At 54.6% G+C, this 26,776-nt stretch overlaps 1 protein-coding gene across 1 annotated transcript in view; it reads right to left on the bottom strand.

Moving 5' to 3' along the window:
• Positions 1 to 26,776, bottom strand: part of ZNF423 (zinc finger protein 423) — a 328,748-nt gene that overhangs the window by 264,925 nt on the left and 37,047 nt on the right. The window contains exon 2 of the mRNA XM_047712029.1: positions 4,502 to 4,561. Within this exon, the coding sequence (XP_047567985.1) occupies positions 4,502 to 4,561 (60 nt within the window). The remainder of the gene's footprint in view (positions 1 to 4,501; positions 4,562 to 26,776) is intronic.

Here is a 26,776-nt window from a genome sequence, read left to right as displayed (position 1 = left end):
GCAGCCATCCGGCCGTTCCTCCAAAAGTCACGCAGCATGACCACAGGACTCGGCAGCTCCACTCCTGGGTGTACTCCCCCCGGAGCTGAAAACGAGTGAGTGTCCAGCAGAGCCCGGCACACGGGAGTTCGCAGCAGCGTATTCACCACAGCCGAAGAGGGAAAATGACCCAAACATCCATTAACGGACGAAGAGAGAAACAAAATGTGGTCTCCTCATACAGCAGAACATTATTTGGCCTTAACAAGGAATGCAGGACAAGTGCAGGCTACGATTTAGATAACCTTGAAAATATTAGGCGACACAGGGGCCCCTGGTGGCTTAGTCGGTTGGGAGTCCAACTCTCGGTTTCTGCTCGTCATGATCCTGGGGTCCTGAGACGGAGCCCCGCATCGGGCCCCCTGCTCAGCGGGGAGCCTGCTTCTCTCTCTACCCTTTTCCCCTGTGTGTGACTTCTCTCTCTCAAATAAATAATTTTTTAAAAAATGATAAATACAGGGACGCCTGGGTGGCTCAGTTGGTTAACCAGCTGCCTTCGGCTCATGTCACTATTCCATGGTCCCGGGATCGAGTCCCACATGTGGCTCCCTGCTCGGTGGGGAGTCTGCTTCTCCCTCTGCCCCTCCACCTGCTTGTGCTCTCCCTCATGCTCTCTCTTGCTCTCTCTCTCTGGCAAATGGATAAATAAAATCTTTTAAAATAATAATAATAAATAATAATAATAATAATAAATACATAAATATATACAAACTCAGATGACCCAGCAGCTCTGGGTCTGGTCCCTGGCACCGTGTGCCTCTAGCAGGGCCTGTCACATTTTACCACAGACCCTCCCCAGCCTGCCCCCTCACCTGGGCCACAGGCCAGCCTTGGGACAGGGAGGAACTCTTTGGGGCTCTCCCAAAAGACTCTCCCATCTCTAAGGCATTCAAACCCATGAACTTCCCTGAAATCACACGTGAAATGTTCCCCCTGGATGCTCAAAGGCATCCGTGGCTCAAAACAGTTTCCGAATCATGCTTCAGTTATCTCCTTATAAGCTATCAGCTCCCTCATCAGCCTCCGACCATGGGTTTAAAAAAAAAAAAATCAGGATCCAACGGGGAATGATTTAAAACCCCAGCTCTATTATGCTCCCCACACCCAGGCTCTGAGCGCAGTGCTCAGTCCCGGGGCTCTGCTCTCAGGAGCCCGGTGTCTGCTGGCGAGGGGCAGGAGGAGGCCAGGGCTCCCCCACTCCCGGGAAGCCTGGCCAGAGAACACTGCCGCGAGCGGGCTCTCCATCACTGTCAGGGGCCCGACACGAGGGCACAGACTCGGCAGGCCAGGTTGTTCCTGGGGGTGGTAACCACAGGGTCCCCCAGGGCAGGGGAGCCTGGAGGAGGCCAGAGGTGAGCAGAGAGAACACAGAGCATTCTGCTTCTTTATTGGGGTTCTCCATCACGCTCCCAGAGCCAGGGCGAAGCGGTCGAGGGGGAAGGGCACCGCGCCAAACTTGCAGCCTGGCTGCGGGGCCCCCTTAGGAAAGGAGCTGCCCATGCTCCTCCCGGTGAAGCGCGCTCAGCCCACCCTGCTCACCGCGCCCTGGATTCCCTTGATCGGAGGAGCCCCAGACCCTCCATGGCCGGTACCCCCAGGGATCCTCGTCAAGCCCCCGCAATGCCCCCCGGTCCGGTTCGCCCTCACTGCCCCTCCAGCGCCAGGCATCACGGAGGTGAGACCACAGGGTCTGGCCGCAGGAGGACTCAGGTTCGAGTCCCTTCTCCCCAGTTTGCTGGCCAGGGACCTCGGATCTGCTGCCACACAGCTCTGAGCCTCCTTCCCCCATCCGCCAAATGAAGACGGCAGTTCTCAGAGCAGTGCCAAGGGCGGCTCGGAGAGGCTCTGCTCCCCGTAATCTTCCTTGGCACCTGCCCCCGTTCTCTGATGCGGCCAAGTGACATTTTCTCAGCTTAATGAAAAGCGTTATACTAAAGCAGCTTTAACCAGGCCGCTGGCCCTGTCCGCCACCAGATGGCCAGCCCTAAACCAGCCTGTGGAGAAGCTCTGGAGCAGCTTCTGGAAAGAGCCCCCGCCTCACGGGGCTGTCGTGATGGCTGGAGCAGAGGGCGCAGGGAAAGCGCACCAAGTCAAGGCTCAACAAATGTGACATCACCCTCGTCCAGCGCTGCCTCCCAAACTGACTTTGTCCCTTCACCCAGGATTTGCACCAGCTCAAGACCCCCAAGCTCAGGGAATCCAAGCTGACTTCCGTAGCCCAAGCCCAACGAACTTGGGAAGGAAAATGTACTACGTGCACTGTAAAAAATTCACCAGAAATGGGCCAAAGAAAACAAAATCCATTGCTTGGCTGTGGATTATCCAGTGCCCGGATGCTTTGCCCTCCCTCTCTCCATCTCCTAGCGGACCATCCGAAGCTGAACTGGCACCACGAAGTCCCTGAGGACTGGAAAGGACTCACAAAGAGCCGTGTACATCTTTCTGCACACGCATATGGGGCCTGCTCAGCTCTTGGCTGGAAACAGACAAATCCCGCCACCTCTATGATGCCCGGCCACCCCAGAGAGCCCCTGAGGTTCCACAGTGGCAGCAGAGACCCCAAGACCAGCAGGGCCCCCATACAGCCGCTCGGCATCACAGACCAAGAGACAGTTCCCTGTCCTAGGGAGGCATCAGTAGGGCCCCCCACTGGACGCAGGGCTGTCCTCCTCCACGACTGATGCCACTGCCCTCCCTGCACCGCACTGCTGTTCCTGTCTGTCTCTACTGCCTCTGGCACCATTGGGAAAGCGGCCCGGTGGCAGGACCTTATACGGACACCACGCTGGACACTTTCCTGGTTCGGGGGTTTGGAGCACAGTGGGGATCATTTTCAGAGTTGGCCGAAGCCTGAGCTCATGCACCCCAATGTGGGTCAGGGTCCCTGGAGGAGACATGGAGATTTATAATCTCACTGTGTTTCCACCAACCCCGGGAGTGTGTCTCCCCTGCACAGAAAGAGATGGGACAGGGGCTATGCAGTCCCTTCCTCCAACCTACCGAGTATGGACCCCCAGGTCTGTCCTAACCCTGGACTCTTCTGAAAATGTGAGCACTGCCCCCCTCATTCTGGCTTCAGATAACACCTCTCGCCCATGGAGAGAGCCCCTGTCACCAAGGGCCAGGCACCTGCAGATATGACCGTGCCCAAAACTGAATCAGCCAGGATCCTTCAGACTCTCCAAACAGTGTCCCATTCATGCTGGAAAGAGCACTGGACACAGAGCCCCCGAACCCAGGTTTGCTAGCTGTCCACTCCCCTTCCGTGTAATCTATACCAGCATTTCCCAAATCTCAGTCATTTGCAAACCATCTTCATGATTTTTGCTCAACCCAAGCATTATGTGCCATTACTTAAAACTGTCAACGCAATTTTCTCACTTAAATGAATTTAGCATCAATCACAAATAGCCATTAAATCACAAATTCAATGTATAACCATCCGAGCATTAAATGTTCATATGCCTGATGCCTCACACCACATTTCTGGAACTACTGACCCAGAGCAAAGTTCCCTCTGTGCCTCAGTTTCCCCAGCTAGAAGACAAGAAAGTTGGACTAAATGATTCCCTCAGAGTCTTCTCAGGTCCAAGATTCCTTGAGAATGGCCTGCCTCCAGCTCCCTCAGGAATCCAGAACCAGTTGGTCAGGATCCTAGGACAGGCACGAGGCTGGAGAGGCTGCACCTGCTGGACTAGGAGCCGAAGCCATTGCCCAGAGAGGTGTTGGCTGGATGCAGAGCAAACAGGAGTCATACCTTCCACTCAGGAGCTCCCAAGGACCCCACAGCCAGTTCTAATTGCAAGTTCCACAGGCAGCTCCAAAGTGTAGGACTTTCGAGTTAGGAAAACTTTATCCCTTCACTCCTTTTTAGAGCTGGGGAAACTGAGGCACAGAGGAGCTCATGCAAGGACAGAAGTGAGCCAAAATCCCAAGTCCCCTGACTGCCAAGTCACCAGCATCACCCGATGGGGGCCACGTGCCCCAGAAGTCTGAACTTCCCGATTACCTCCCCCTGGAGGCATGGGCTGGGGTTGCCGGCCTGGGAGAGCAGAGCAGCCACGTCTGGGAGGGGAAGTCTGGGGACTGTGATTTCGATTGGAGTTTAAACATCCTATTAAAGTGGGTTTTATGCAATTAGACTGGAATGAATGTGCAGTGAGGCCCATGGCAGGGGGCTTCAAAGCCTGTGTCACGGAGGTATCGTGGTCCATCAGAATCCGCCCACAAGAAGGAAACGTGGTCCCCCAGGAGAATAGGGCACATTAGTCTCCGTATGTAATAGATTTTATTGACCATATGGAACTGATATAAAAATCGTGTGCACGGGCTAGTCTGGCCTGGAGACAGGAATGTGACATGAAGAATATGATTTCCATAACCAGCTGGGTGGCTTCCTGAGTTCCTGAGCCCACCCCCCAGGACCCCCAGCAACTCCCCCAGCAGCCCCCTGGGCATTTACCTGATGCTGTCACGGAGGAATCCCAGGCCAGCGAGAAGTCCGAGGCCTCCCCCTCTTCAACTGAAAGAGAGAACAGAGATGGGCCTGTGAGTTTTGACACTGTACAAACAGGCCATCAGGGTGTCCGGGAACAGGGCAAGGAAGAAGGGTCATTTGTGGGGGTCCTTCTAATACCCACAATCAGAAGCAAGGGGATAGAGCCTACAAAGAGGCCTTTGTTGGTTTCACAGAGATGTAAAATAATCAGAATAAAACCTGAAAAGCACGTAAGTGCTGGATCAGTATGGTTTCTGCACTTCCGTGTCCCTAGCAGACATCATGAGTCAATCACAGCACGGCCTAGAGCCAGATGCCACATCAGGATCTTTCTCTACGTGCTCCCGCTGATCACTATCTATGATCAGAGTTTCTACTGGAGGTAAAGTCATTCGTCACTCGCGGGAAGACCGCAGAGACTCAGACCTCTCCTTGATCCCGCAGACACTGTTCTCCTCCCAAAAGCTCCTTAAACCACCACTGAAATTTGATAGCTTGTTTGTGAAACAAATAAGATCACTCTCAGAGGTTGGAAGAGCATGGGGTGCTGTTGTTCACACTGAGAGACCTGGCCCACAGACAGACTTCGGGATATGCTAAGGTCCAGTGGTCAGCAGTCAATGCCTGTAACATCAGAAAGCAACTCACCTCTCCACCCTGCCTCTGAGCCCACAAAACAAGGCTGCACAGGGATAGGGCACCTCCACCACGCTGTACCCCAGCATGGAAGACCAGGCTGGTGGAGATGGAGGCCAAGCACGAGGGGAGCACGGGAGGAACTCTATTCGACATAATAAAGCTCTTATCCTGGAATTAATCCCAGTCTGGGGAACATAATAATATTAAAGCTGGGTTATGGACTCTGTAAAAATGGAACTTTGTTTAAGCCAAAAATGTGCATACACAGTATTTTCCAGATTTAACGGTCTCTGAAGTTCTACACATGTGCAAGCTGAAGCTAGCAGGTCCTGCCCGTGCCCTCTGCACCGCCGCTGTCTTCCGTAGGCATACACGGTGAGCCAGGAGCGGTGCGGAGAGCTTCCCAAGCAATACCACATGTACGCCTCATCAACGGCCTCCCAGAGAGGCCAAGCAACGTGCCCGAGGTCTTACACAGTTACAGGGAGTACATGCGGAGTTTGGGTTAAAACCCACAACTGGGTCTGAAGGACAGATCGATGCATCCTGAAACCACCGTATACAGAGGCACAAGAGGACGCTGTCCAGGATCCTAGCAGCTCAGGACTCATAAGCAGCACCCCCCGCCCTCCCCACGGAAGGCAGGTCCACAAGCGTGCTGGGCAGCCAAGCAGTGAGAAGAACACACAGGCTAGGCTATCGTCCTGGATTCGAATCTTGGTTCTGCCTCTTGAGCAAATTACTGAACCTCTAGGCTTCAGTTTTGCCATCTTGAAGGCAGATCATAACGGTCCCTGAGCAGTATGGTGGCAGGAAGACTTGTGTGCAGTGCTGGAGGCCCCTGCTGGAGAGGGGCTCAGGCACTCAGCGGGTTTGGTGCTGGGACTGGAACAGCTCTGGGGATTAACAAGTCCCGCTCTGCAGGGCACAGCCCCCTTGATCATGTATCTGTCCCCGCTCCCGCTCCCCAGCCAGAGCCTCGCAGACCGCACCTGAGAGGGGACATCCACAACAAGAAGCAACAGGCCAAGGAACGCTAACAGAGTGTTCACTCTTTCCCAAGTTTGCGTCCTAAGCGTAGAGATGCAGAATCCATACGATGAAAGGCAGGGGCGAGCTGGGGTGAGGCCAAGGCTCTTGCCCTAACTCAGCAAGTTACAGCTGCGGTGGGTTTTCAAACCCACCGCTGTGTAAATATGAATCAAGACCTCGCCCCAGATGAAACGGATCTTACTCGCTAAGTTGATTCCAACCAGACAGCCCCCAAAACCCGGGCGGACTATGCGTCCGACGATGCATCCAACGATCCGAAGCCAGCCGTGCGTGAAGGGAGCTGTTGTTAACAGCGCCCACAGCCACACCTGAAAATCCATTTCCTTTGCACCTCACCATTCACTCACTTCAAGATCTACGCATTTTGCCTCCATTAAGAAACCGTTCTCAGTCTGTAAGTTTACCATGCGGCGATTCTGTTGGTCACCTTCAGCAACGTCTGCGTGCATCCCTACGGGTACCATGTCGATGACGGGCACCATGACGTTAATGCATGACCCCAGTTCTCCCTTTGTGCGCAGTGTACTCCGGGTACCAGGACAAACAGCCCCGTGTTCTCTGGTTGAGAAGTGTGACCTTCCAGATCTGAAGGTCTGGGGATGTCCCCAAAATGCCACATCCTTCCGTCCTTAAGATCTGGCTTCCACCATCATGGGAAGGCTGAAGACATCTGCCATTTTGGAGCTCTTAGGAGGATTCCAGGCTCTCTTCCCAAGGACAAGAAGCCTGCAGAGGTGGCAGAGGAGGGCGACCCGGTGTTGGCCGGCTGGGGAAGTTCAAAGTGGCCGACGTCGCCATAGGCGTCACACCGCCATCTCCAGAACCACGTCTCTCACAGCAAGGAGCTATGGGCCAGCCCACCCGGTGCCATGGGGCATGAAAGCATTTTCCTACACCTGCTGGCATGTACCCCACTAACATCCCACCCCCACATTTCATCTATTGAAGGTAGAAACACACCATGCTTCATGTGTTCCTGATGGGAACAAGCCATGGCTTTGGGGTTGAGGGTTGAGCATCTCAGAGAAAAGGCTACCAGCACTATGGCCCATCGGGATAACACCCAAAGGGGCTGTCCCGCTGGCCAGAGGAGTTAGGTGCTTTCCGGAGACTTTCCCAGACTCTCCCTCTAACTTTTTAATTTAAAGGTGTTTGACACCACTGAGGCCAAATCACACCCCCACCCTGTCCCGTCTCAAGGGGAACACAGGGATGTCTGCTCCTGTGAATGCTGGCCATTGGCAAGGGTAGGGTGGGTGCACAAAGCCAGTGTGCACACAACAAGAGGTAGTGTGGGTACAAGTGTGTAAGCACGGGGAGAGGGCACAGTGAGTGTGAACACAAAGGGCCGGGGGCCGGGTGCGGCAGCAAGTATGGATACACAGAGGGGAGGCAGGGCATGTGTTCACATTGGAGCGTGCACGGGATATATTAACCATAGTTTTTAGGCTGTGTTAAGAAGGATTCTGAAGCTCTATCAAGGCTTCTGACAGATCAGAATTCCATAGTCTCTCTCTGCTCTGGGATCACAAGTCGTGGATGTCTGCTTGCCCCATGGGAGTATACAGCTCGTGAGCATCACCAGACACTGTGTCCCCAACTCAGCAGCAGGCTCGTAAGGGACAACAACTCTCCTGCTCAGGAAGGGCCCACAGCCTGCCCCTGCGTATCAGGATGGCCTTGTCATCAACACATGCCGGTGAGGCCCAAAGAGTGTGTGAGCTGGGCCTCAGGGCTTGGGAAACCCACCAGCACAGGACATGGGGCACCAGGTGGGCACGTGTGTAAGCCGCCTTCCCCAGGGCCACTTCCTCCAGGGGGGCAGGTATCAAGGTCAGACAGAACCTGGGTTGGCAGACAGGGCACAGGTCAGAGGCAGGAAAGCTTAGGACAAGTTCTAAGGACTGTCAGGAGGTGAACGAGAGAGATGAAGAGAAGTACTGACCCAAGGGCCAGAGGAAGACCCCAGCAAGGTCAGCAGGGCCCAGGAACCCTCCTTCCCTCCTCCCAAAGCCACGCCAGTGCCAGCTGCTTGGCCAGGCTTCAAGGATCTGAGAAGGCCCTGCCCCTGGATGTAAGCCTCTAGACATGTGAATAGACAGGCATTTTTCTGGGAAAAGGATCCATGCTTTTCATCAGAAAGATCTAGAACACCACTACCACAACCTGCCTGCCAAAGAGAGGTCTAAGAACCACTAAATTAATGGCTTTTATTTTGAGAGTATTCTCAGGTGGTGTTTCCAAAGTCTTAGGGGACCTCTCCGTGCTTTACTGGCCTTGGCCCCACTGATCATCCCACCCTTAGGAAGGCGCTGGGCCCACAGCGGCCTGACAGAGGCTCCCTGGAGGCATCCCTGTCCCAGTGGAGGTGGTGAGCTAAGCAAGGGGCACATGACTGCCTCTCCTGGGCTCATCCTTAAAGAAACCGTCTTACTCACACCAAGCCAGGGCCAAGGAAGATAAAGGATATACCTAGAGCCCAGATTCCCATTGTCAAACATGAAATGGAGTGTCATTATTCCTGGTTTGTAGTACTAACAATCTCAAGAAATGAAAAAGTATAAAGCAAGGAGGATGGCTGTGTACAGTTGAGCGGGTTGTGCACTGCATGAGGGACCTAGCAGAGGTAGTAAGAGAGGGTACAAATTTATCCCACACTCTGTCCACTAAACAGCGTGTCCTGGTGCAGGGCTAGGAATGCCTAAAGCAAGAAGTACCTAACTTTTGCATAAAGGCACGGTCAGCCTTTTGTCTAACTCACACAGATATGCTGTAAAGTGTAGCCCATGACCATCTCTGGCATCTGGCAAAATGACTAGGGTCAAGGGCAAACAAACCCAACCACGAGGCCTATACTCTCCAGGGTCCTCTCAGGCAGGGATGGGTTCTGGGCAGCAGGTTGAGCTGGGAGGAGGGACAGCATGAGGAAGCAAATGTTCTCTGCAGTTAAAGCCCAGACTACCCAAGACTCCCCACGGCAGCCTCCTCAGCACCAAGCTCAGACCCTCAGAGGAGCCAAGATCTCATAACAGGGTCACACCATGACCCATTTACTTAGCGCTCATGATTCCCTGACCACCTGCCAAAACCAAAGTAACAATTGAAATAGCTCAGTTAAGACCACCTGCCTTTTCCCCAGGGAGCTCAGCCCGGGAGCGAGGACGAGGGACCTGCAGGCCCCTCATCCATCGGTCCACACCTTACCACCAAGAGGGTGAGTCAAGGATTTAAAGAAATCTACTTTTTGGACAACATGGCTCCCACCCAGAAGACTTCTTCCCCCAATCTAGTGCTGAAAACGAAAGGCAGTATGTTCCAAGGTGGGAGGCAAAGCTGTTGCCCAAACCCATCAAGAGAGTGTGGGTGGGTCTCCAAGTCAGCAGCTTCGTAATCAATGTTTACAGCAATCTTAGCAATGCCTGGCTTTCCCCTTAAGCACTGGCTTTAGAACAAGCACCTATGAGAAGATGCAAACTTTCTGAGAATTATTCATAAATCGTCCCCCCGGGTCCATCCTGGGCCGAGGGGTCAGAAGCCTGGATCTTGCTCCCCCATTATCTTCCTTTTCTCTCCCTTGCCTTGCTTAACGGGACAACAGTGAGAACAGAAGGACATCCAGTAATAGTCCAAGAACTCCAAAAACGAAGTTGGTCCATCCTTACTGGGAAGGTGAACCTTCCAGAAGTCACCCGCCAGAGCTCGTCGAGCGGGACAGATGGAATAGATGAGGATACCCGGAGAGAATCTGTAAAATGGAGGCGTTCAAGGAGGGGGTCCTAAAATAGGGATCCCCAGGACTGTTCCTCCAGCTTGACCACTTTCAGGCCAGTAAATCTGGGACAAGATGCTTGATCCACTCTGACCTTCAGTTTCCTCCTCTGTGAAATGGGCATACTACGAGTACTCCCCTGACAGGAGGGTCCAGAGACTGAATGGAATAAGACGGTATTCCAAAAGCACACAGCCCAAGGTAAACAGGCAGTCAGCGTCAGCATTCTCTCCTCCAGGTTCCCAGCTGGCAGCTGCGGTCTCATTGCACTTACGAAGACGGGAAGGCTCCAACAGCGAGATCAGTTTTCCTGGGAGACTGACCCACCCCACCCCAGGAAGGGCCCAGTGACAGCCCTGTGTCCTTTGGCATCACTACCTCCTGGTCCCTGCCACAGCGCAGGGATGGTGTCCCTAAAGGTGGAACCCTCTGGTGGTCACAGCCAGGGAGCTCAGCCTCTGTGCCGGCTCATCTCCCCTCCCTTTCCGAACCCCCCATCATCATCCCACACCACACACCCCAAAAGAGAAGCTGGGAGACATCTGTGGAAGGAACAGGAGTGCCAATCCCAGCAGAATCTAGATTTGGAGCAACCTTGCAGAAATGGGATTCCTCTCCTCCACTCTTTGCTTAAAAATGAAGACAATGATAATGACAATGTGAAAACTAGGGTGAGGGATGTGACGCCCTTCGAGTGTGCTGGAAGTAGGAGAGAAATAGATTTTCTTTTCTTTTTTTTTATAATTTTTTTTAAAGATTTTATTTATTTGACAGAGATCACAAGTAGGCAGAGAGGCAGGCAGAGAGAGAGAGGAAGGGAAGCAGGCTCCCCGCTGAGCAAAGAGCCCGCATCGATCCCAGGACCCTAGGACCATGACCTGAGCTGAAGGCAGAGGCTTTAACCCACTGAGCCACCCAAGCACCCCGAGAAATAGATTTTCACCTGACCAGAGAAGGAATGCATGTGGCAAACCTAGCCCAGCTCCGTGATCCTGCACCTATGGCAGACATCACTAATCGATCAGGGCTTTCCTTCTCACTACACACGGATGCACCTTCAAAAGCCTCAACAAAGCAGGCTAAAATCTATTGGCCTTCTCCATCCTGGTCCATACAGCGTCCCCTTCCTCAAGTACTATGCACGGCACACACGCACCGCACACATTCACACACATACTTTCCACTGCACTTGGGTATATATCCAACTGGAGCAGATCCAGGCCAGAGCAAGGACTGCTGCCCTGGGGAAACCCAACCTCCACTGTGGCACCAGGCCCCATGCCGAGCACCCCACACACTGGCTCCCGCTTCAGCCTCCCAGCTTCCCTCTGACAAAGTCTTGAAAATCCTCTCTTCTTGGATGAGGCAGTGGGGTCCGGGGGGCCAGAGCATCTGTCCAGAAGCCAGTTCACGGGCTCACAAGGCCAGTGGGGATGTTTCCAAGTGTGGCTTTAGCTCAGAGCCATGAACATCCAGCAAGGCACCCCTGGCCCTGCCCATTCCAGCCCAACTATGGGGCAGGAAAAGAGGAAACTGAATGTCACAGAGACACCCAATATGTCCACTTTAGTGGATAACGGAATCAGGAACAGTGAAGCATCCAAGTGAGTTAGAACGACTCTCTTCTTATTTTATTGACACAGTACCCCGAAGCTCTGTTGGAGGAGGAGCAAGGCCCAGGGAGGTCAGCAGCCCCCAGGGACCGGTGCACTGCCACAACTTGCCCAGCCATGCCTGTCCCAAGTGGGTGAGGAGGCAGAGGTCAGCAAAGCCTCCCCCAACTCTTAACCAGAATCACCTGGTATCAGAGGGCTTTTACAGATGCTCCTTCAGCTGCTGCCCAAAAAGTCAAGCCTTTACTGACCCATTTCACAGAAGGGAAAATAAAGTCCCAGAGAAGCAAAATAGGCCACCCAGGAGGCAGCGGAGAAGACAGAAAGCAGACCTGGAACCCAGGCGCCCTAGTTTCCCGGCCCTGGAGTCTACACACACCAAGTTCCCAACATCAGGTTCTCCCGAGCCCTCACCAGGCACCAAGCTCTGCAGCTTCTCTGAATGTGGTCCCCAGACCACCTGGCAGGTTGTGAGAAATGCAGCCTCTCCTGGCCTCTGGGCGGCTTAGTCGCGGGAGCAGCTGACTCTTAGTGGCTCAGGTCAGGATCTCAGGGTGGTGAGATCGAGCCCCAAGTCGGGCTCTGTGCTCAGTGCACAGTCCGCTTGAGATGTCTTTCTCTTTCTCTCTCTCTCTCAAATAAATAAATAAATAGGGAGCCTGAGTGGCTCAGTTGTGAAGCGTCTGCTCAGGTCATGATCCCAGGGTCTTGGGATCTCGTCCTGCGTCGGGCTCCCTGCTTAGCAGGAATCCTCCTTCTCCCTCCCCTACTCCCCCTGCTTGTGTTCCTCTCTCGCTGTGTCTCTGTCTGTCCAATAAATACAATATTAAAAGGTAAATAAATAAATAAATAAGCCTTTAAAAAGGAGGGGAAAAAAAGGAAAGAAATGCAGACTCTGAAAAGCAGAACCTCTGGGGGAGGGACCCAGCAGGTGATTCTCACGCACGTTGGCCTACACCATCCCGCAAGTACATTTATTGACCCCTTTTTATAGATGACGAAACCGAGACCAAGCAACTTGCCCAACGTCACAGAGCTGGGACAGCGTGAAGCTGAGACTGGGATTCTTAACCCCTTTGTCTCACTTCGGCCCTCAATGAACAGGAGCTCTAGCTCCAGACTGAGCAGGGCCAGCCAACCAAAGGAAGACTCTGATTCTCTCCCCAATGATTCTAATTTACAGAAGAAGATTCCTTCCTGAGCCAGCACCAGGGGAACCATCCTCTGGGGTCTCCCCACGCACACAGGTTCCTTGGGATGTCAAGGGGAAACCAGTGGAGACAGTGGCGTGTTGGCCAATGTTTCACAGGTGGTTCAGGGAGAAAAGTCGCTGGTGTGTAGCATGTTTTCTGTAGTGTAAATACTCCCACCAACCGGCCAATATCAAGGTCCCAGACAGGGCACAAACGAGTATAGATTTGGGAAGACAGGTGCCCAGTAAGCACAGCACTAGATAAAGGCACCTGCCACAGAAGGTGCAGAGAGGGAAGGGGCGGTGGCTGGGGGGATGGAGCCAGCCCTAGAAGCCACGGGAAGCCACGGGAAGCCACGGGAAGCCACGGAGAGCCCAGCGCTCAGGCCACTGCAGCTCTCCCCCCCTCCCCAGCTCTCCCCCACTCCCCAGGCTCTGCCCCCTTAGGATCCCAGGTATGCCAGAAACCCAGAACTCACTCAGAGTTGCCCTTTTCTTATTGTTTCCTAGATTAAACATCTTTTTTCTTTTTATAAAAGTCTCTGACATCAGTAATAATGTACAATGTAGAAAACCAGCAAATACATGGGAGTTAGAATTGAGAAAGGAAAAGTACAGCTTTCTGGGTATAAATACGTTGTTGCAGCCTCCCAGAAAGCTGTAAGAACACATGTCACTGAACACCACTAACGGCTCCAGAGCCTGCTTCTCTAGCTTAGCCAGGTACCGTGATCAACATCTTCTCACATAAAAACCGTGCGGGGCCACTGTCACCAGTGACGGTGGCCCTGTCCTCAGAGGCTCCGGGACCAGCCGAGCCACTGGCCCGGCACTGGACACCCAGGCTACTCCCGGTCACTGTCTACCGTATGAGAAGCCGTGTTGTAACACACCTCACCCACGGCCATGAGCCTGGTCAGTTATTTTTCTCAGGATTGCTGGGACAAAGAGTTTGCTGATTTTTAAGACATATGTCCAATATGTATTTGGCCTTTTCCCTCCTTTGCTTAAGCACTGAGTACCTCCAGGAACCTAGGACCTAAGAGAAAGAGGAGAAAGGGACTTTGACTTTGACCTTCAACCCTTAGACTGTGAAGACCCCGTCGATAAGCGCTGTCATGGTTGTGTCCCAGGGCAAGGGGGGAGGCACCTAAGAGCTGAGTGACTAAATAAATGAACAACCAGGCAATGGGATGAAGGACTGAATGAATCCCAATCTCGGAGTGAGGCAGAAACAGGTGGAAACAGTGAGGACCCACGGTGTACACAGAAAGGAGGCGTGGGAGCTAGGGAAGGTGCCCAGCAGGCCCCTGGACAGCAGGGACCACCCACAACTACAGCCCCAGCCTGGAGCTCTGAAGCCCACAGCTGGGGCCCCAGGGGCGGCTCAGAGTGGGAGAACCAGTGGAGAGCCAGGGTGAGTCTCCACTTTCGCCACAGATAAAATTCTGATTTTCTTCCACACGTACACGCAAATCCTATTTCAGGAAGAATGATAAAAATCACAGAAAAATTCTTAGAAGTCTTTGGGTCTCTTTTTTAATGTAAATAAAGAGTTTCCTGCTCCCACGTGAATTCAGGAAAACCAAATCAGATTGCATTTGCCTCAACAAGGAAAGAGAAATGGGTGGGGGAGGGGACGGGTCTGCGGCAGCCCCGCCCAGCCCAGCCGGGCCCTCCTTTGGGTTCTGTGGGGACACCTGGACCCAGGCCCAGAGCTGCAGGCTTCTCGTCCAAGGCCCCAGGGTCAGCCTGACCACCAGCCTCAAAGCCACCCTTCTCTGCCAGTCAGAAACCCTGCCCGGAGGTCAGGCTCACCTCCTCCGCTAATCTCTCCCTGACCACCCAGCCCCTGGACTCAGGTTAGCCCCCCATCTGCAGCAGGGGGCAGGCAAAGGAAGATGCCTGAAGGTCAACTCCTGTCCACCGTGGTGTGCTGTGGCCTGCGCGGGTTAGGGATCCTCTCTGCACACGGCCACCCTGCATGGTGGCCCGAGGGATAAAGCGAGAAGCTACTCTAATGTGTCTGCTCCAAGCCCGACGCCCAGGCGCCTGGCAGAGGGAAACCATGACGCCTCGCCCCCACCTGCATTCTCAGCCCCTTTAGGGAGACCCTCTACACCTCCTCTTTCTCCCACCCCCCACTTCACTGCACACAAGACCACACGCGTCAGTGATGTGAGAGACAGCACACCTGCTCTCCAAGCACATTATCATGTGTAGAACGTGTAATCCTCCCATAGGCCCCGTGGAGGGACTAGAGGATGGCGCCCATTTTACAGGTGGGGAAACCAGGGCTGACATGAATGTTTTTAAGGCGGTTAAATTATATAAGCAACAGGAGTCAGGGCTCCGATTCGAAGCCAGGTCTCGTGGCTCCCAGAGCTCATGCACCTACCACCAGCCCCACCTGCCTCTCCTGGCTCAGGATTGACATGTCACCTCTTTTTGGAAGCCTCCAGAGCTGGGTCTATGTGATCAGCCTAGGGTGCAGCCTAGGGGGGGGACCCCACACTCTCCCCAGGGCCCTTCCCAGTCTCAAGCCCTCATCTATAAAGCAGGAGTGGGGACCCCCAGCCAGCTCCCGGAAGAGCATGTGACTCTTGGCCTGGGGGTCATGAGTTCGAGCCCCACACTGGGTCTAAAAAATAAATAAAACTTTTAAAAATAGATAAAGTGGGAGTCATAAAATCCTCATTTGATTTGAAGGCAAAATGAAGGAACACATGTAAATAGCTTAGCCCAGTGCCTGGCACACAGCGAGGGACACTAAATAGGATTATTGTGTCTGTGCTCCCAATAAATCTGCTCGGGACTGGGGGGGTTTCCTGCAAATTCCCTTTCAGGGGAACTGCCTGCCTGGGCCTTAACACGTGGAGGGCCTCAGGCCTCCCAGGCTGTCCTCTGGTTTAATCCCCTCTCCCTGAGGTTAATCTCCTCGTTCATATATATATTTCATTTCATACAGTCACCCCTGCACGATCTCGTTAACCAGCAACATGCAGCTATAAACATGGATTTACAACAAGGTCTGGTTCCCACTTCCTGCATCAGTGGCAACAGTGGGTACTCAGCCACCAGCTGTCCCACCCTGGCGGAAGGTGACAAAGCCAAGGGCACCTCTGCCATGCACAGAGAGGTGGACGGAAGAGGCCCCCTGTGCACCAGGAACCTGAAGGTGGGTGTGGAACCACGGGGGTCACGGGACATAGCCTGGGGTCCGGCTCCTCACTCAGGAGAGAAAGGGACAGCGCCCACCCAGATCTGTCCACTGTCCAGGATGCAAAGGAAGGAGTGGACGTGACCAGAATCCCACTCTCTCGCGTTTTCTCCAACTGCATTTTTTTAAAAAAAGCATCATAGAGTGGAAACTAATATTTTTTTACAACCCCTTAACAACTTCTCCTCTGTGCTAACATACTGTAAATAAATGTCACTACCTTGTTATACATGTGGTTTATCTTAAACACACGCAAAGAGGAAACTGAGTCTCTTATTGAAAACTGATGTGCGTGTGCATGTGTGTGTGTAAGTGTTTTCATCTGGTTTGGGATGCACAGACCAGCTCTCCGTCTCCTCCTTCGTATCAAAAGCCCCAAGCTGTCCACAGGAACGAAGTGTAATGACCATTTCCAAACGTTTGGTAATTCCGCATTGATGTCCCGGGAGGAAGGGCAAGCCTCATAAATACTTAACAGTTTCAGGAGTCAATACTTTTAATAAGTCTGATTTGGGAGGGGGACATTTCACTGGCACAGACGTGTCCCCCAGCACCGCCCCATTGCCCACCCATGGTGTTTAGAATGCACGGGGGGGGGGCCTTCAGGGTCCTGGTGTCTCCACCAGGCAGCTGGCCCCACCAGGGCAGGACTGACAGCACGGGCCCCGCCTGCCGTTCCGGAGACGATGACGGGCAAGGCGGGTACAGTGGGAGTTTTCCTGGGCATGCAGGACACCCAGAGTGGTGACCGGCCCCTCGGCTGCCCTGTCCCCAGGGCTGGCTGGACCTCCCCAGACCTCCTGGGAGCTTGGCCAGGAGCACGCACAGCCTGCACTAAGAGTTACAGAAAACTTTTCTTTACCTCTGCCTCCCTCCTTTGCTTAAATACCTTCCCTTCTCACCTCCAAAGGACACTCCACGTGATATCACACATCCAGTGCTACTCACAATTTTTCTAATAGATATTAGAAGAAACATACTAAGTAACACTTGCCTAATAGGGGAATAAACACAGAAGTGTGGAGTGGGGGACAAGCCTCATTCGCCCATGCACCACCTGAATCACGGCAGGATTCGGGAACGTGGAATGCCACACCGCTCACTTCCTCCCAGCCCAAAGTTCCCGTCCAGAGTCCTATATGGAACTCTGGGAAGCGGTCCAGCCCACTTAAGTTCAGTGAGGGCTGACTGTCAGGTGACAAGGCGGGGGACATGCCAACGATAGACTCTGGCCCCACGTGTGGCTGTTCGGCCCACCATGGCCTTGAGCAGAGGGATGGAAAATTCTGACAAGTCGGCCTGTGTCCCAGCTATGCTGGTCACCTCCCCGCATCGGGGCCGGGCGCCTGGGCCTGTTTCACAGGCTGCACTTCCACTGCGAGCACCAGGATGGACAAGGGAAAAGCAGCCTCCAAAAGCCGAAGGGGGAGCTGCAAAGGGCCTGGCAGACGGCAAGGGATGCAGCCGAAGACAAGCCCCCCGCAGCCGCCCCAGGCCCCAGGAATGGCACACAGCCCTGGAAGGACGAGGCCTGCCCCTGGGTGGGGGCTACAGCAAGCCCCTCCTACCATTAATCACATCTGTGTCATCCCACTGCCCTGAGAGGCCCAGCGCTTGCCAGATGTGGGCCGCCCGTGGGGACAGAGTTCATTTTCCTCGCGTCCTGTGATAATACTTGGCTGTGTTTATTTAACTTTCTGCTTTGGATGGGCCAGGAAAATCAGTTTGGCTCCCTTCGATCAAAACATAGCAGCCCACACATCATGCGAGGACACCCACACAGAAGAAGCTCCTTACACCATCCGAGAAAACACATCTGGCCCACTGCTGGCAGGGGCCAGCCTCGGGGGCCCCGGGGCGGCTGCTCAGTGCAACGTGGGCTGGGTGGTTTCCCGCACAGGCCAATCTGGCAGGGGGGCGGGGGAATCTCCATCCCTCACCGAGCCCAGGGGCCTCAGGGAGAGTGGCACAGGTGTGGGTCCCGGAAGCAAAGTTCACACCCAGGTCCCCACCCCCAAGAACTTCAGGAAGCTGACCAAAGGACGGCAGGAGAGGACACTCCGTAAGAAAGGCTCCAAAGTCCAGAGTCTGCGTCTGGCCCCCCACAAAAAGCAGACGCCTTCTTCCGGCAAGGTCTACACCCCGGCTCCTGGGGGAGAAGGTGGGGACCTCTGGGTGGCTTTACAGAGCCAGGAAAAGCCCTCATGCTCCCTGTTCTTAGGGACTGTATCTAGCGCCTCTGTTTAGTACCACGGCACCAGAAGCATGGTCCTGATGCTGGTGACAAGGACACCAGACTCAGGAGCTGCAGTGTCCGCCCAGGAGCACATGGCAGGGCAATGACGGGAGCTCACCCCTCCATCCAGCGGCCACCAGCCTGCAGCACCAGGCCTTTCCCCTCCCCGACCCACAGGCCACTCCCCACCTTCTTTCCCACCCTTAGCTCCTTCCCTCCCTGATTGGGCCCACATAGGTCCAGGCCTGCCCTTGCCCTAATCCATGCTAACAGTATTCCTTGCTCCACTTTGACCCTGGGGAGAGGTCCACAGAAGCTCTGTCCTCCCTTGAGAAACAAATGGGAAGAGGCCCACAGAGGCCCAGAGTGGTCTGGGGTCACATGGGCAGGGAGGTCCCAAGCACCTGGAGACTAGTCCAGAAGCAGGGCCACATCCCGCCCCCTTGCTCATAGGTTCCTCGGCCCACGGCAGACAGCCTCAGAGGGGCCACCTCTAAACTGTGGAGCTCGGGTCCTGCCCTGCCGTGCCTAGCTCTCGGGCCTCCATGTGCACTCTTCTCCGTGCTCCCGCAGGAGTGCTCTGCGCTGGACTCGGCCTGAGCCATCTCCCAGGCAGGAAACTCCAACCGCTAGGAGCACGGGGTTTGTCATCAAGCCGACCGGGCTTCGAGGCCTGGCTCTGACACTGACCCACTGTGGGACACCGGGCACACGGTGTCTCTCTCTGGCTGGGCCTCAATCGTCTCAAAAGTCAAGTGGGACAATTCAAATATTGACTCCTAGAAGGCGATGAGATGACCCGGTGGGAGACAGAGCAGGGGTCAGGCGCCCGGGGAAAGCCCAGCAGGCGGTGCACAGCGGGGGGGTGGCCGCGGGGGTGCTCTTGGCTGGAGAAACCAGCCACCGTCCCTCCACCCACAAAGCCGCTGGCGTGTGCACGGAGCTTTCGGGCATTCAGCACACTCCCACACCCTGAAGGAGTCACGTTTGCTGACAGGGCAGGGCGCTGGGTCAGGACGGGCACCACCACGTGTCCCGTGTCACAGAGGAGAAGGCTGAGGCCCGAGGAGTGAAGCGCCCACCACGTCCCACATCGGGACTCCAGGGCCAAGCCCCTGCCCGGTCCCACCAGATTCCCTTCGTGGATACTGATCGCTGCCAATCCCACACCCCGGTTTGGGGGGGAGCAGGGCACAGGCAGGGCCCGGAGAAGCCTGTGCAGCCCCTCTGAGGCCCCTTCGAAACAGCAGGGCTCCAAGGCCCTGAGGCCCAGGGCACCCACCATAGAGAGAGGGAAATCCCTCTAGAGGCCGGCCTGGCCCGGCCAGAGGGAGGCATGTGCCACGGCCCCTCACTCAAGCCAGCAGGGCATCAAAAAGACCCCGAGGTCCAGACCAAAACAGAAGCCTGCAGCCCCTCGTCCGGCTCACCCAGCCCAGGTAGTCCCCCACAGAGGCCGGGGGTAGGACTCCACCTCACCTGCCCCAGCCGGGGGCTTGAGCTCCTGCCAAGAGGTGCCCAGCACCCACCCAAAGAACCACCCCCACAACCCTCAGCCTTCCTCATCAGGTTAAAAAGCGTTCTCTGGAAACCAGTGGCCCTTGCGAGCAGTCTCCACCAGGTACAACCCCCGGGGCAGGCATCCCATCCCCAAATCTTCTAACTGCCAGGCTGTGGGGTGGGAAGAGCCCAGGCATGGAGCCCAGAAGCCCCAGACAGAAGTCCTGCACCTCTGACTTGGCGTACGCATCTGTATAACGGGAGAAGGCACAACACACACACGTCGCTGCGCAGCTGTAAGCTCCTGATAAGATCTGCATGGGCCTACAGCTCCCACAAGCACAAGAAAAACCACGCTATCCAGCAAAGTAGCACAGGGCAACCCCAGGTGCCAGGCATCAGGCTAAGCATTTGGGGAGCATTAACGACATTAGTCCTCGAAGCACCTTTATGCCATCCGACAGGAGAAAACCACGGCCAGAGAAGAGGAAATGACCTGCCCAAGGTGACCCGGCCCCCACTTGGGAAAGCCCGAGTAACCCACTCTGCTTCCAGAGAAGGCCGTCGCCCCATTACAATTATGGTCATTCCTGCTGTGGAGCGTGTCACTTTCAGAACGGCCTTCAGAGTCCTCCACCTGCGTCCAGGCCAGAAGCCCCCGAGAACCCTGCCCCAGCTCCGGTGTGATGCCATTCCAGGCACCTGCACTCCCAGCTCCCAGGCAAACACATTCCTGCCTCAGTCCCTCTGCTACGGGTGCTCCGATCCCCTAAAAGGTCCCCTTCCATATCAGAACCACCACCTGACCTCAACTGTCCATCCCTGGGAAATAGACACCTCCCCTTCATCTGCTCCCCATAATCCTCTCTCCATGCAGGGCTCCGCGCAGTGAAAGCTCCATGGCCAGGCCCCAACAGGCCCCACTATCAGCTGATTAAAGCAAAGTCATCCCAAGCTCTTCACTTTTTTACCTTTTTAAATTCCCCATGGCGGGGGGTGGGTGGAATTCAAATACAGGCGGGCACACAGAGAAAAATAAAACTGACCCCTAGTGCCCCACTTGGAAATGCTATAGGTATGTTGAAGTATTTGGCCTTGAAGAAAACTTTCCATGCATTACATGTTCCTTTTATAACAGAAGCCCCCACCCCACCCCCCAGCATGTCCTCATGGCCCCAAGGTTGTGCAGGGCAGCATTGGAAAATCCAGTTCATGGCCCCACGGGGAGGTGACCAAGAAGGGGCACCAGGATAATGGGGGGTCTTGAAACCACATCTTAGGAAGGAAAATGAAGGAACAGACACTGTCAAGCCCAGAGGGGCAGACTCAGGGCTATCTCCAAACATTTGAAATGCTCTCATGGGGAAGAGGGACTGAGTTTGCTGTGTGGCCCCAAGAGGTCAAGCCGAGTCCAACCAGTGGAAGTCAGTACAGGGAGAATGCAGGAAGGAACGATAGGATTCTATCAGCAGAGGCTACGTGGGAAGGTGTACTCAGGAGGTAGTGAGTCTGCTGGCCTGGGAGGGGGTCAAGCAGAGCTAGAGGGAACTCAGAGGAACTCAAGGGAACTCAAGGCTCAGCTAGGAGGAGAGGCTAGAGTTGACCTTGACGGTCCTCTAGGCCAGGATCCCAAATAACCACAGGGGCACCAGAGATGAATAGGAAAGAGGGGGAGACTGTCAGATCATAAATGACCCCACCCCTTGGCTCAATCCAAGCTGCTGCTCGAAGCGTGCTCAGCAGGGTCAGATCTTCTGGATTTTCCCGGAAGGTCGGAGAGCTGAATGTTTATATGAATCACTGCATTTTTTAAACAGGCCCAATGAACTTCTCACAGGCCCTATATGGTCCATGCACGGCCTGCTGGAGACCCCCGGTCTAACATGGAACTCACAGGGCAAATGAGGCAACGGAAAGGAAAGGGGAGCCATTTCAGGGCCTGGAAGAGCAACTACCCCCGCAGGAACAGAATGGGTTAAGTGATGATTTGGCGCTCTGCTCCACTCCAAGGCTGCAGCTGGCCTCCTGGGCCCCCAGGAGGCTCTGTCAGCTGCCCAGGCCCCCGCCCAACCTGCCTGCCTCAGCCACCCAGCCTGGAACCCTGGATCTGGGAACAGGACAGCTGCCCTGGGGCTGGCCGGCCACAGCCAGCCAGGGAAAGATTCCGTTCCCCATGCCCTGCTGAGAGCCATTTGCTCATTTGGGACAGATGCCACCGGGGCAGAGAAGCAGGCCTCTGTCCCTGCTCTCCTCTCCCTCTTCCCCAGCAGCTCCAGGCCTAGGGACAGGGAGAAGACCTCCGGCAGCATGGTCACTGAAATTGTAACAAGAATGACCGTTCACTGGGCACGCACACCAAGGACCGGGCTGGGTGTACAACACAGAGTGGGCTCGTGTAATCCTCACAGTAACCCCGCAGGAGAGAGTTTGAGCATCCTCACTTCACAAGTAAGGAAACCTATGCTCAGAGAGGTTAAGACACTCACCTATGGTCACACAGCCAACGGACGACAGAGCTGGGATTCAAATGCAGGTCTATCCAGCTCTAAATCCCACACATCTCACACCACTGCTCCCAGGCATCCATGTACCCCCTCCACCTGGTTATGTTCCACAGAATCTGGATACCTAGAGCCTGACCAGCTTATGAGAGCAGAGAGAAGCAGAGAGGGGGATAGGCCCAATGCTCCCGGTGTAGACTGAGGCACATCGATCGGCCAACAAATGTCAAGCCATTTCCCTTGGGTTCCCCTCCTGTCCTGCAGGGGGGTGCACTCCAGATGAACAATGTCTTGTAGGAAATGGGGGAGCCTGGGTTTGAGGGCCACAACAGCGGAAGACAAGGCCTCCCCAGAGCTCCAGGGGGAACATCAGGCTTGTCCCACGGTCACAAAGGAAGAGAGCGCCCCAGGCTACTCGGACAACTCCCCAGATCAAGACTGAACCCAAGACTGGGTGATTTTCATCCTGAGCAATAATCCCTGGGAAATCTCAACCTGGATAGGCTGCCTTTAACTTTTTCACAAACACATCAAAATAAACACGCAGATGTTCGGACCTCGAGCGTTGGTGTAAGGGTGGCCGGTCCCCTTGGGCTGGGGCGCGGGGCAGCGGGCAGGCTCAGGGAAGCTGGGCAGGTTGTTCCCGGGCCCGATGCTGGTTCCAGTTTACAAAACTTCATCAAGCTGAGCACCTATGGCTGGCACGTGAACCTTCCAGAATACGAAGCTCACGTACAAAGCATGGCGGCCGTGCTCCATTAACTGCTCGGGAATCACATCAAACAGGTTGGTGAGTAAGAAAAGGAGAGGGATTGTAGGAGGGGAGAGAAATATATACAATTCCATGTGTGTGCACACACACACAGAATCGTCCTGGGACAAGAAACCAGTACCACCAGTGGCCTCCGGGGAGGGGGAGTGGGTGGCTAGGGGTCTTTTGAGTTTTGGGCTATATACCCATTAGCAATTAATTTTAAAGTTATATGTGTTCTCCTTAAAATCCCCTGCCATGCCCCCAGGGGAACCCATCCTGCACCCAGGAAAGCAGTGTGGGGTCCCCTCCCCCGGGAGGCCCCCTCCCTCGGTCTGGCCCCCCGCTAAGGCTGTAGGACCATGGGGAAGCTCCTGTTCTTCCTGGCTCCCATGTCCCTATCTGCACAAGGAAGACGCTACACTGGGTTTCCCCCAAGGCCCTGCGCATCCTGGTGCCCTAGATGTCGTGACGTACTGAATCTGAGACCGAAGCCCAAAGCCAGCTGGGCAGGCAATAGTCCGTGCCTCCCCACAGCCCACCCTGCACCCTGCCCCCACACTGCTGGAATCTTCCGAGATGCTAGCAGGGCAGCATGACGCTCAGGCGGGTGTAGTGCCCGCCAAGTGCCCACTGCCCCAGCCTCCAGGATCAGCACCATGCTTGTGCCTAAAGGAGCCACTTGTCACCCACTTGGACCTTGATGGACTGTCAGGCAAAAATGCCTCACCCTCCCCAGGGACACTGCCCGGCTAGAGGCTCACGTGCTCCCCGACACCGACTCGGGGCCACAGCGCCCCAAGGATAGGAGACGTGGTGGCTGTTGCATGGCTGGAGGGGTGGGGGGAGGGGAGGGGAGTGTGGGGTGGGTGCGGGCGGGGGCGGGGTGGCGGCAGGGAGACAGTTCCCTGCAGAGAAGAGCCGCTCCCTCTGGCTCTGCTCATCTCTGAAGGTACCCATGGTCCTGTTTCACCTTCTAGCCATCCCATCTGCTCCCCCTTAACCTCCCACTACACTCCATTTTGGCCTGAGCTGTCCGGAGTTCATTTCTGCTTGAGCAACTGCGGAGCTCTGATGGACCAGGAAGTAGCTGAGCCTGCGGACGGTCCCACCATCGTCCCTCACAAAGGAAAGACTGTTCCCCCAGGCAAGGGTCAAGGGTCCACACCCCTCTACCCACAGAAATGCCTTGGAAAGCCAGGAGGAGGCCTCACACGGGCTTCCCCAGAAGAAGCTGAAGGAAGAAAACAGCTTCTTACTCAAGGACATGAGCAGGATTAGTTGAACCCCCACCCCTTCCTCCTGGAAACCCCGGACAGCTCAGGAAGCAACAATGCAGGGGAACACGTGAGGCTGTGCCCACCAGGAGCTGAGAGCGTGTTTGGAGGAGGCCCCAGGTCGTGGTGGCAGCCCAGCCCTCAGCAGCCATGGGACCCCAGGCCGGCCTCTAAAGCCTCCTCTTATCCCTGGGTGTGATTAATCTACCTTCCCAAGGGGCTGCCCACAGGGCAGGGGAAAAGCCTGGCATGTTGTGTTGTGGGGCCTGGTAAGTTATACTTGGCCTTGCCAACAAAGGTGCAGGGTCTGGAGGGCAAACAAGGACAAAGGGGGGATTCCCGCTCTCAGGTGTATATAAATTTCTATAAATTTAAAATTTACAGGGGCGCCTGGGTGGCTCAGTGGGTTAAGCCGCTGCCTTCGGCTCAGGTCATGATCTCGGGGTCCTGGGATCGAGCCCCGCATCAGGCTCTCTGCTCAGCAGGGAGCCTGCTTCCTCCTTTCTCTCTGCCTGCCTCTCTGCCTGCTTGTGATCTCTCTCTGTCAAATAAATAAATGAAATCTTTAAAAAAAATAAAAAAATAAAAAAAAAATAAAATAAAATTTACATAAATTTTTTTAAAAACACAAAGGGGAAGAGCCTGGCTGGCTCAGTGAGGAGAGGATGAGACCTTTGATCTCAGAATCATGAGTTCAGGCCCCACGTTGGGGGTGGAGCCTACTTTAAAACACACACACACACACACACACACACACACGCACACCACACACATGCACACACACCCAAATGTATACAGAGAACTCACAGCTTGATGGGCTCTGGCCTCCCTTCTGCAGCCAGGCATCCCTCCTGAGGCCCTCCTCCCCACACCCACACATAAGAATGTCCCCCTCCCAAGCCACCCCAGGGGAGCAGCATGCTGTCAGGGTCTCAGGGTCTGGAATGAAACAAACCCGGGCCCTTAGCTACATGACCTTCGGCACTTATCTGCTGTGTGACCTTTGGCAAGTGATTCAACCTCTCTGAACCTCAGCTTCCTCCATCTACAAAATGGGGAGAAGAGTATCTACCTTAGTGGGAGAATAACGGTCAGTGAATGTAGCCATCATTATTATTATTAATTATTCATAAAGGATTAGTATCCCTTCCCTGCCCCGACACCCTCCATCACTCTCCCTGGGGAAGCAGGACAGACAGATCATGACACAGGGTCAGAACAGGAAGTGAACTCCCAGCCTTGGTTTAGCACCTCCCTTACCTTGCAGGAGAAGTCTAATGCAGAACCTCCATTCATAAAGGCAGTAAGATGCCGGGGCCCGGCACCCCAGCTCTCAGCCTCTCCTGGCTGGTTCCTCTGAGCACAGCGGGAAACCACCGCTCCGCTGGACAGACGGGGAAATGGAGGCACAGAGCGATGCTGGGACTGGGGCAAAACCACAGAGCAAGCAGAAGCAGGGCTGGAGCGGAACCCTTGAGGACTGGCAGTGCTCGAGAGCTCTGGGGCCAGACAGCTAACACAGAGTGGGGAGCAAGGCTCACTGTAATACAGCAGGGACAAGGACAAGGGGGGCTGTGGCAATCAACAGCACGTACGCCCTCACGCCCACGGGCAGCCCCGGCCCAGCCGGATCTTCTGACGACTTCTAAAAGAAGCTAGAAATCCGGATTTTGTGAGTGTGTGCGCAAACTTTTCTGAATTTTTAGTGCGACGTTCCAATTCCAAACACATTTTAATCCCAAGTGACCAGCAAAACAAAATATTCCAGCACTGGATTTGGGTCCTCAGGTAACCAGTTTGCAACCTCTATTCCAGTGTTTCGGTGGAACACACCCTGAGTGTGTTCTTTGGCATGAAGTCAAGATGACGTTAGAGGCACTTGGAGGGTATCTTTCCCTGTCAGTGTCTCGCCCAGGTTGCTGCAGTTCTACCATTAGATACTCATCCCTTTGAATCAAACAGTGCTTTCTTAGGATGATCCTTTAAAAAGAAGATTCCAAAGAGATCACTGTTAAGTGTCTTTGTCTAGAGGAGACACCTGGGCAACATTTCAGTCCTGGAAAAACAGAAACTAATAAGAACAATAAAAACAGCCACAATAGCAGTAACTCAGCTATCTTGAGCAATGACTTTGCTCAAGGCGGTCTCCCAAGTACCAGGGGACAGAGTTGACTGCAAAAGTTTCTGAGAAGGAAGAGAAGCACATGTCTACTTTAGATAAGAAGCTGCTAATATCTCCCTCAAATGCCACCCCCCAGCCGAGAGCAGACACTTGGTGTCTTTCCAGCAGAGAGAAACATCCACCACATTTGCGATCTCAAAATAAGTCTGGTGTCTTCCAGGGACAAAACTTTCAGCTGCCAAATAGCTGGGGCTCGGCCGAGGATCTGGCCACCTGACGTTCTGGGGGCAGGGGGGGTGCATGGAGTCCTGGCAGTGGGGAGGGGCGGGCAGAAGGGAGGCAGGGGAGAGTTTATCTCAACACTTT

The sequence above is a fragment of the Lutra lutra genome, chromosome 17 (genome assembly GCF_902655055.1).
Source record: "Lutra lutra chromosome 17, mLutLut1.2, whole genome shotgun sequence".
Lineage (NCBI taxonomy): Eukaryota > Metazoa > Chordata > Mammalia > Carnivora > Mustelidae > Lutra > Lutra lutra.
Note: the sequence above shows the minus strand (reverse complement) of the source record. Positions and strands in the feature narration are given on the sequence as shown.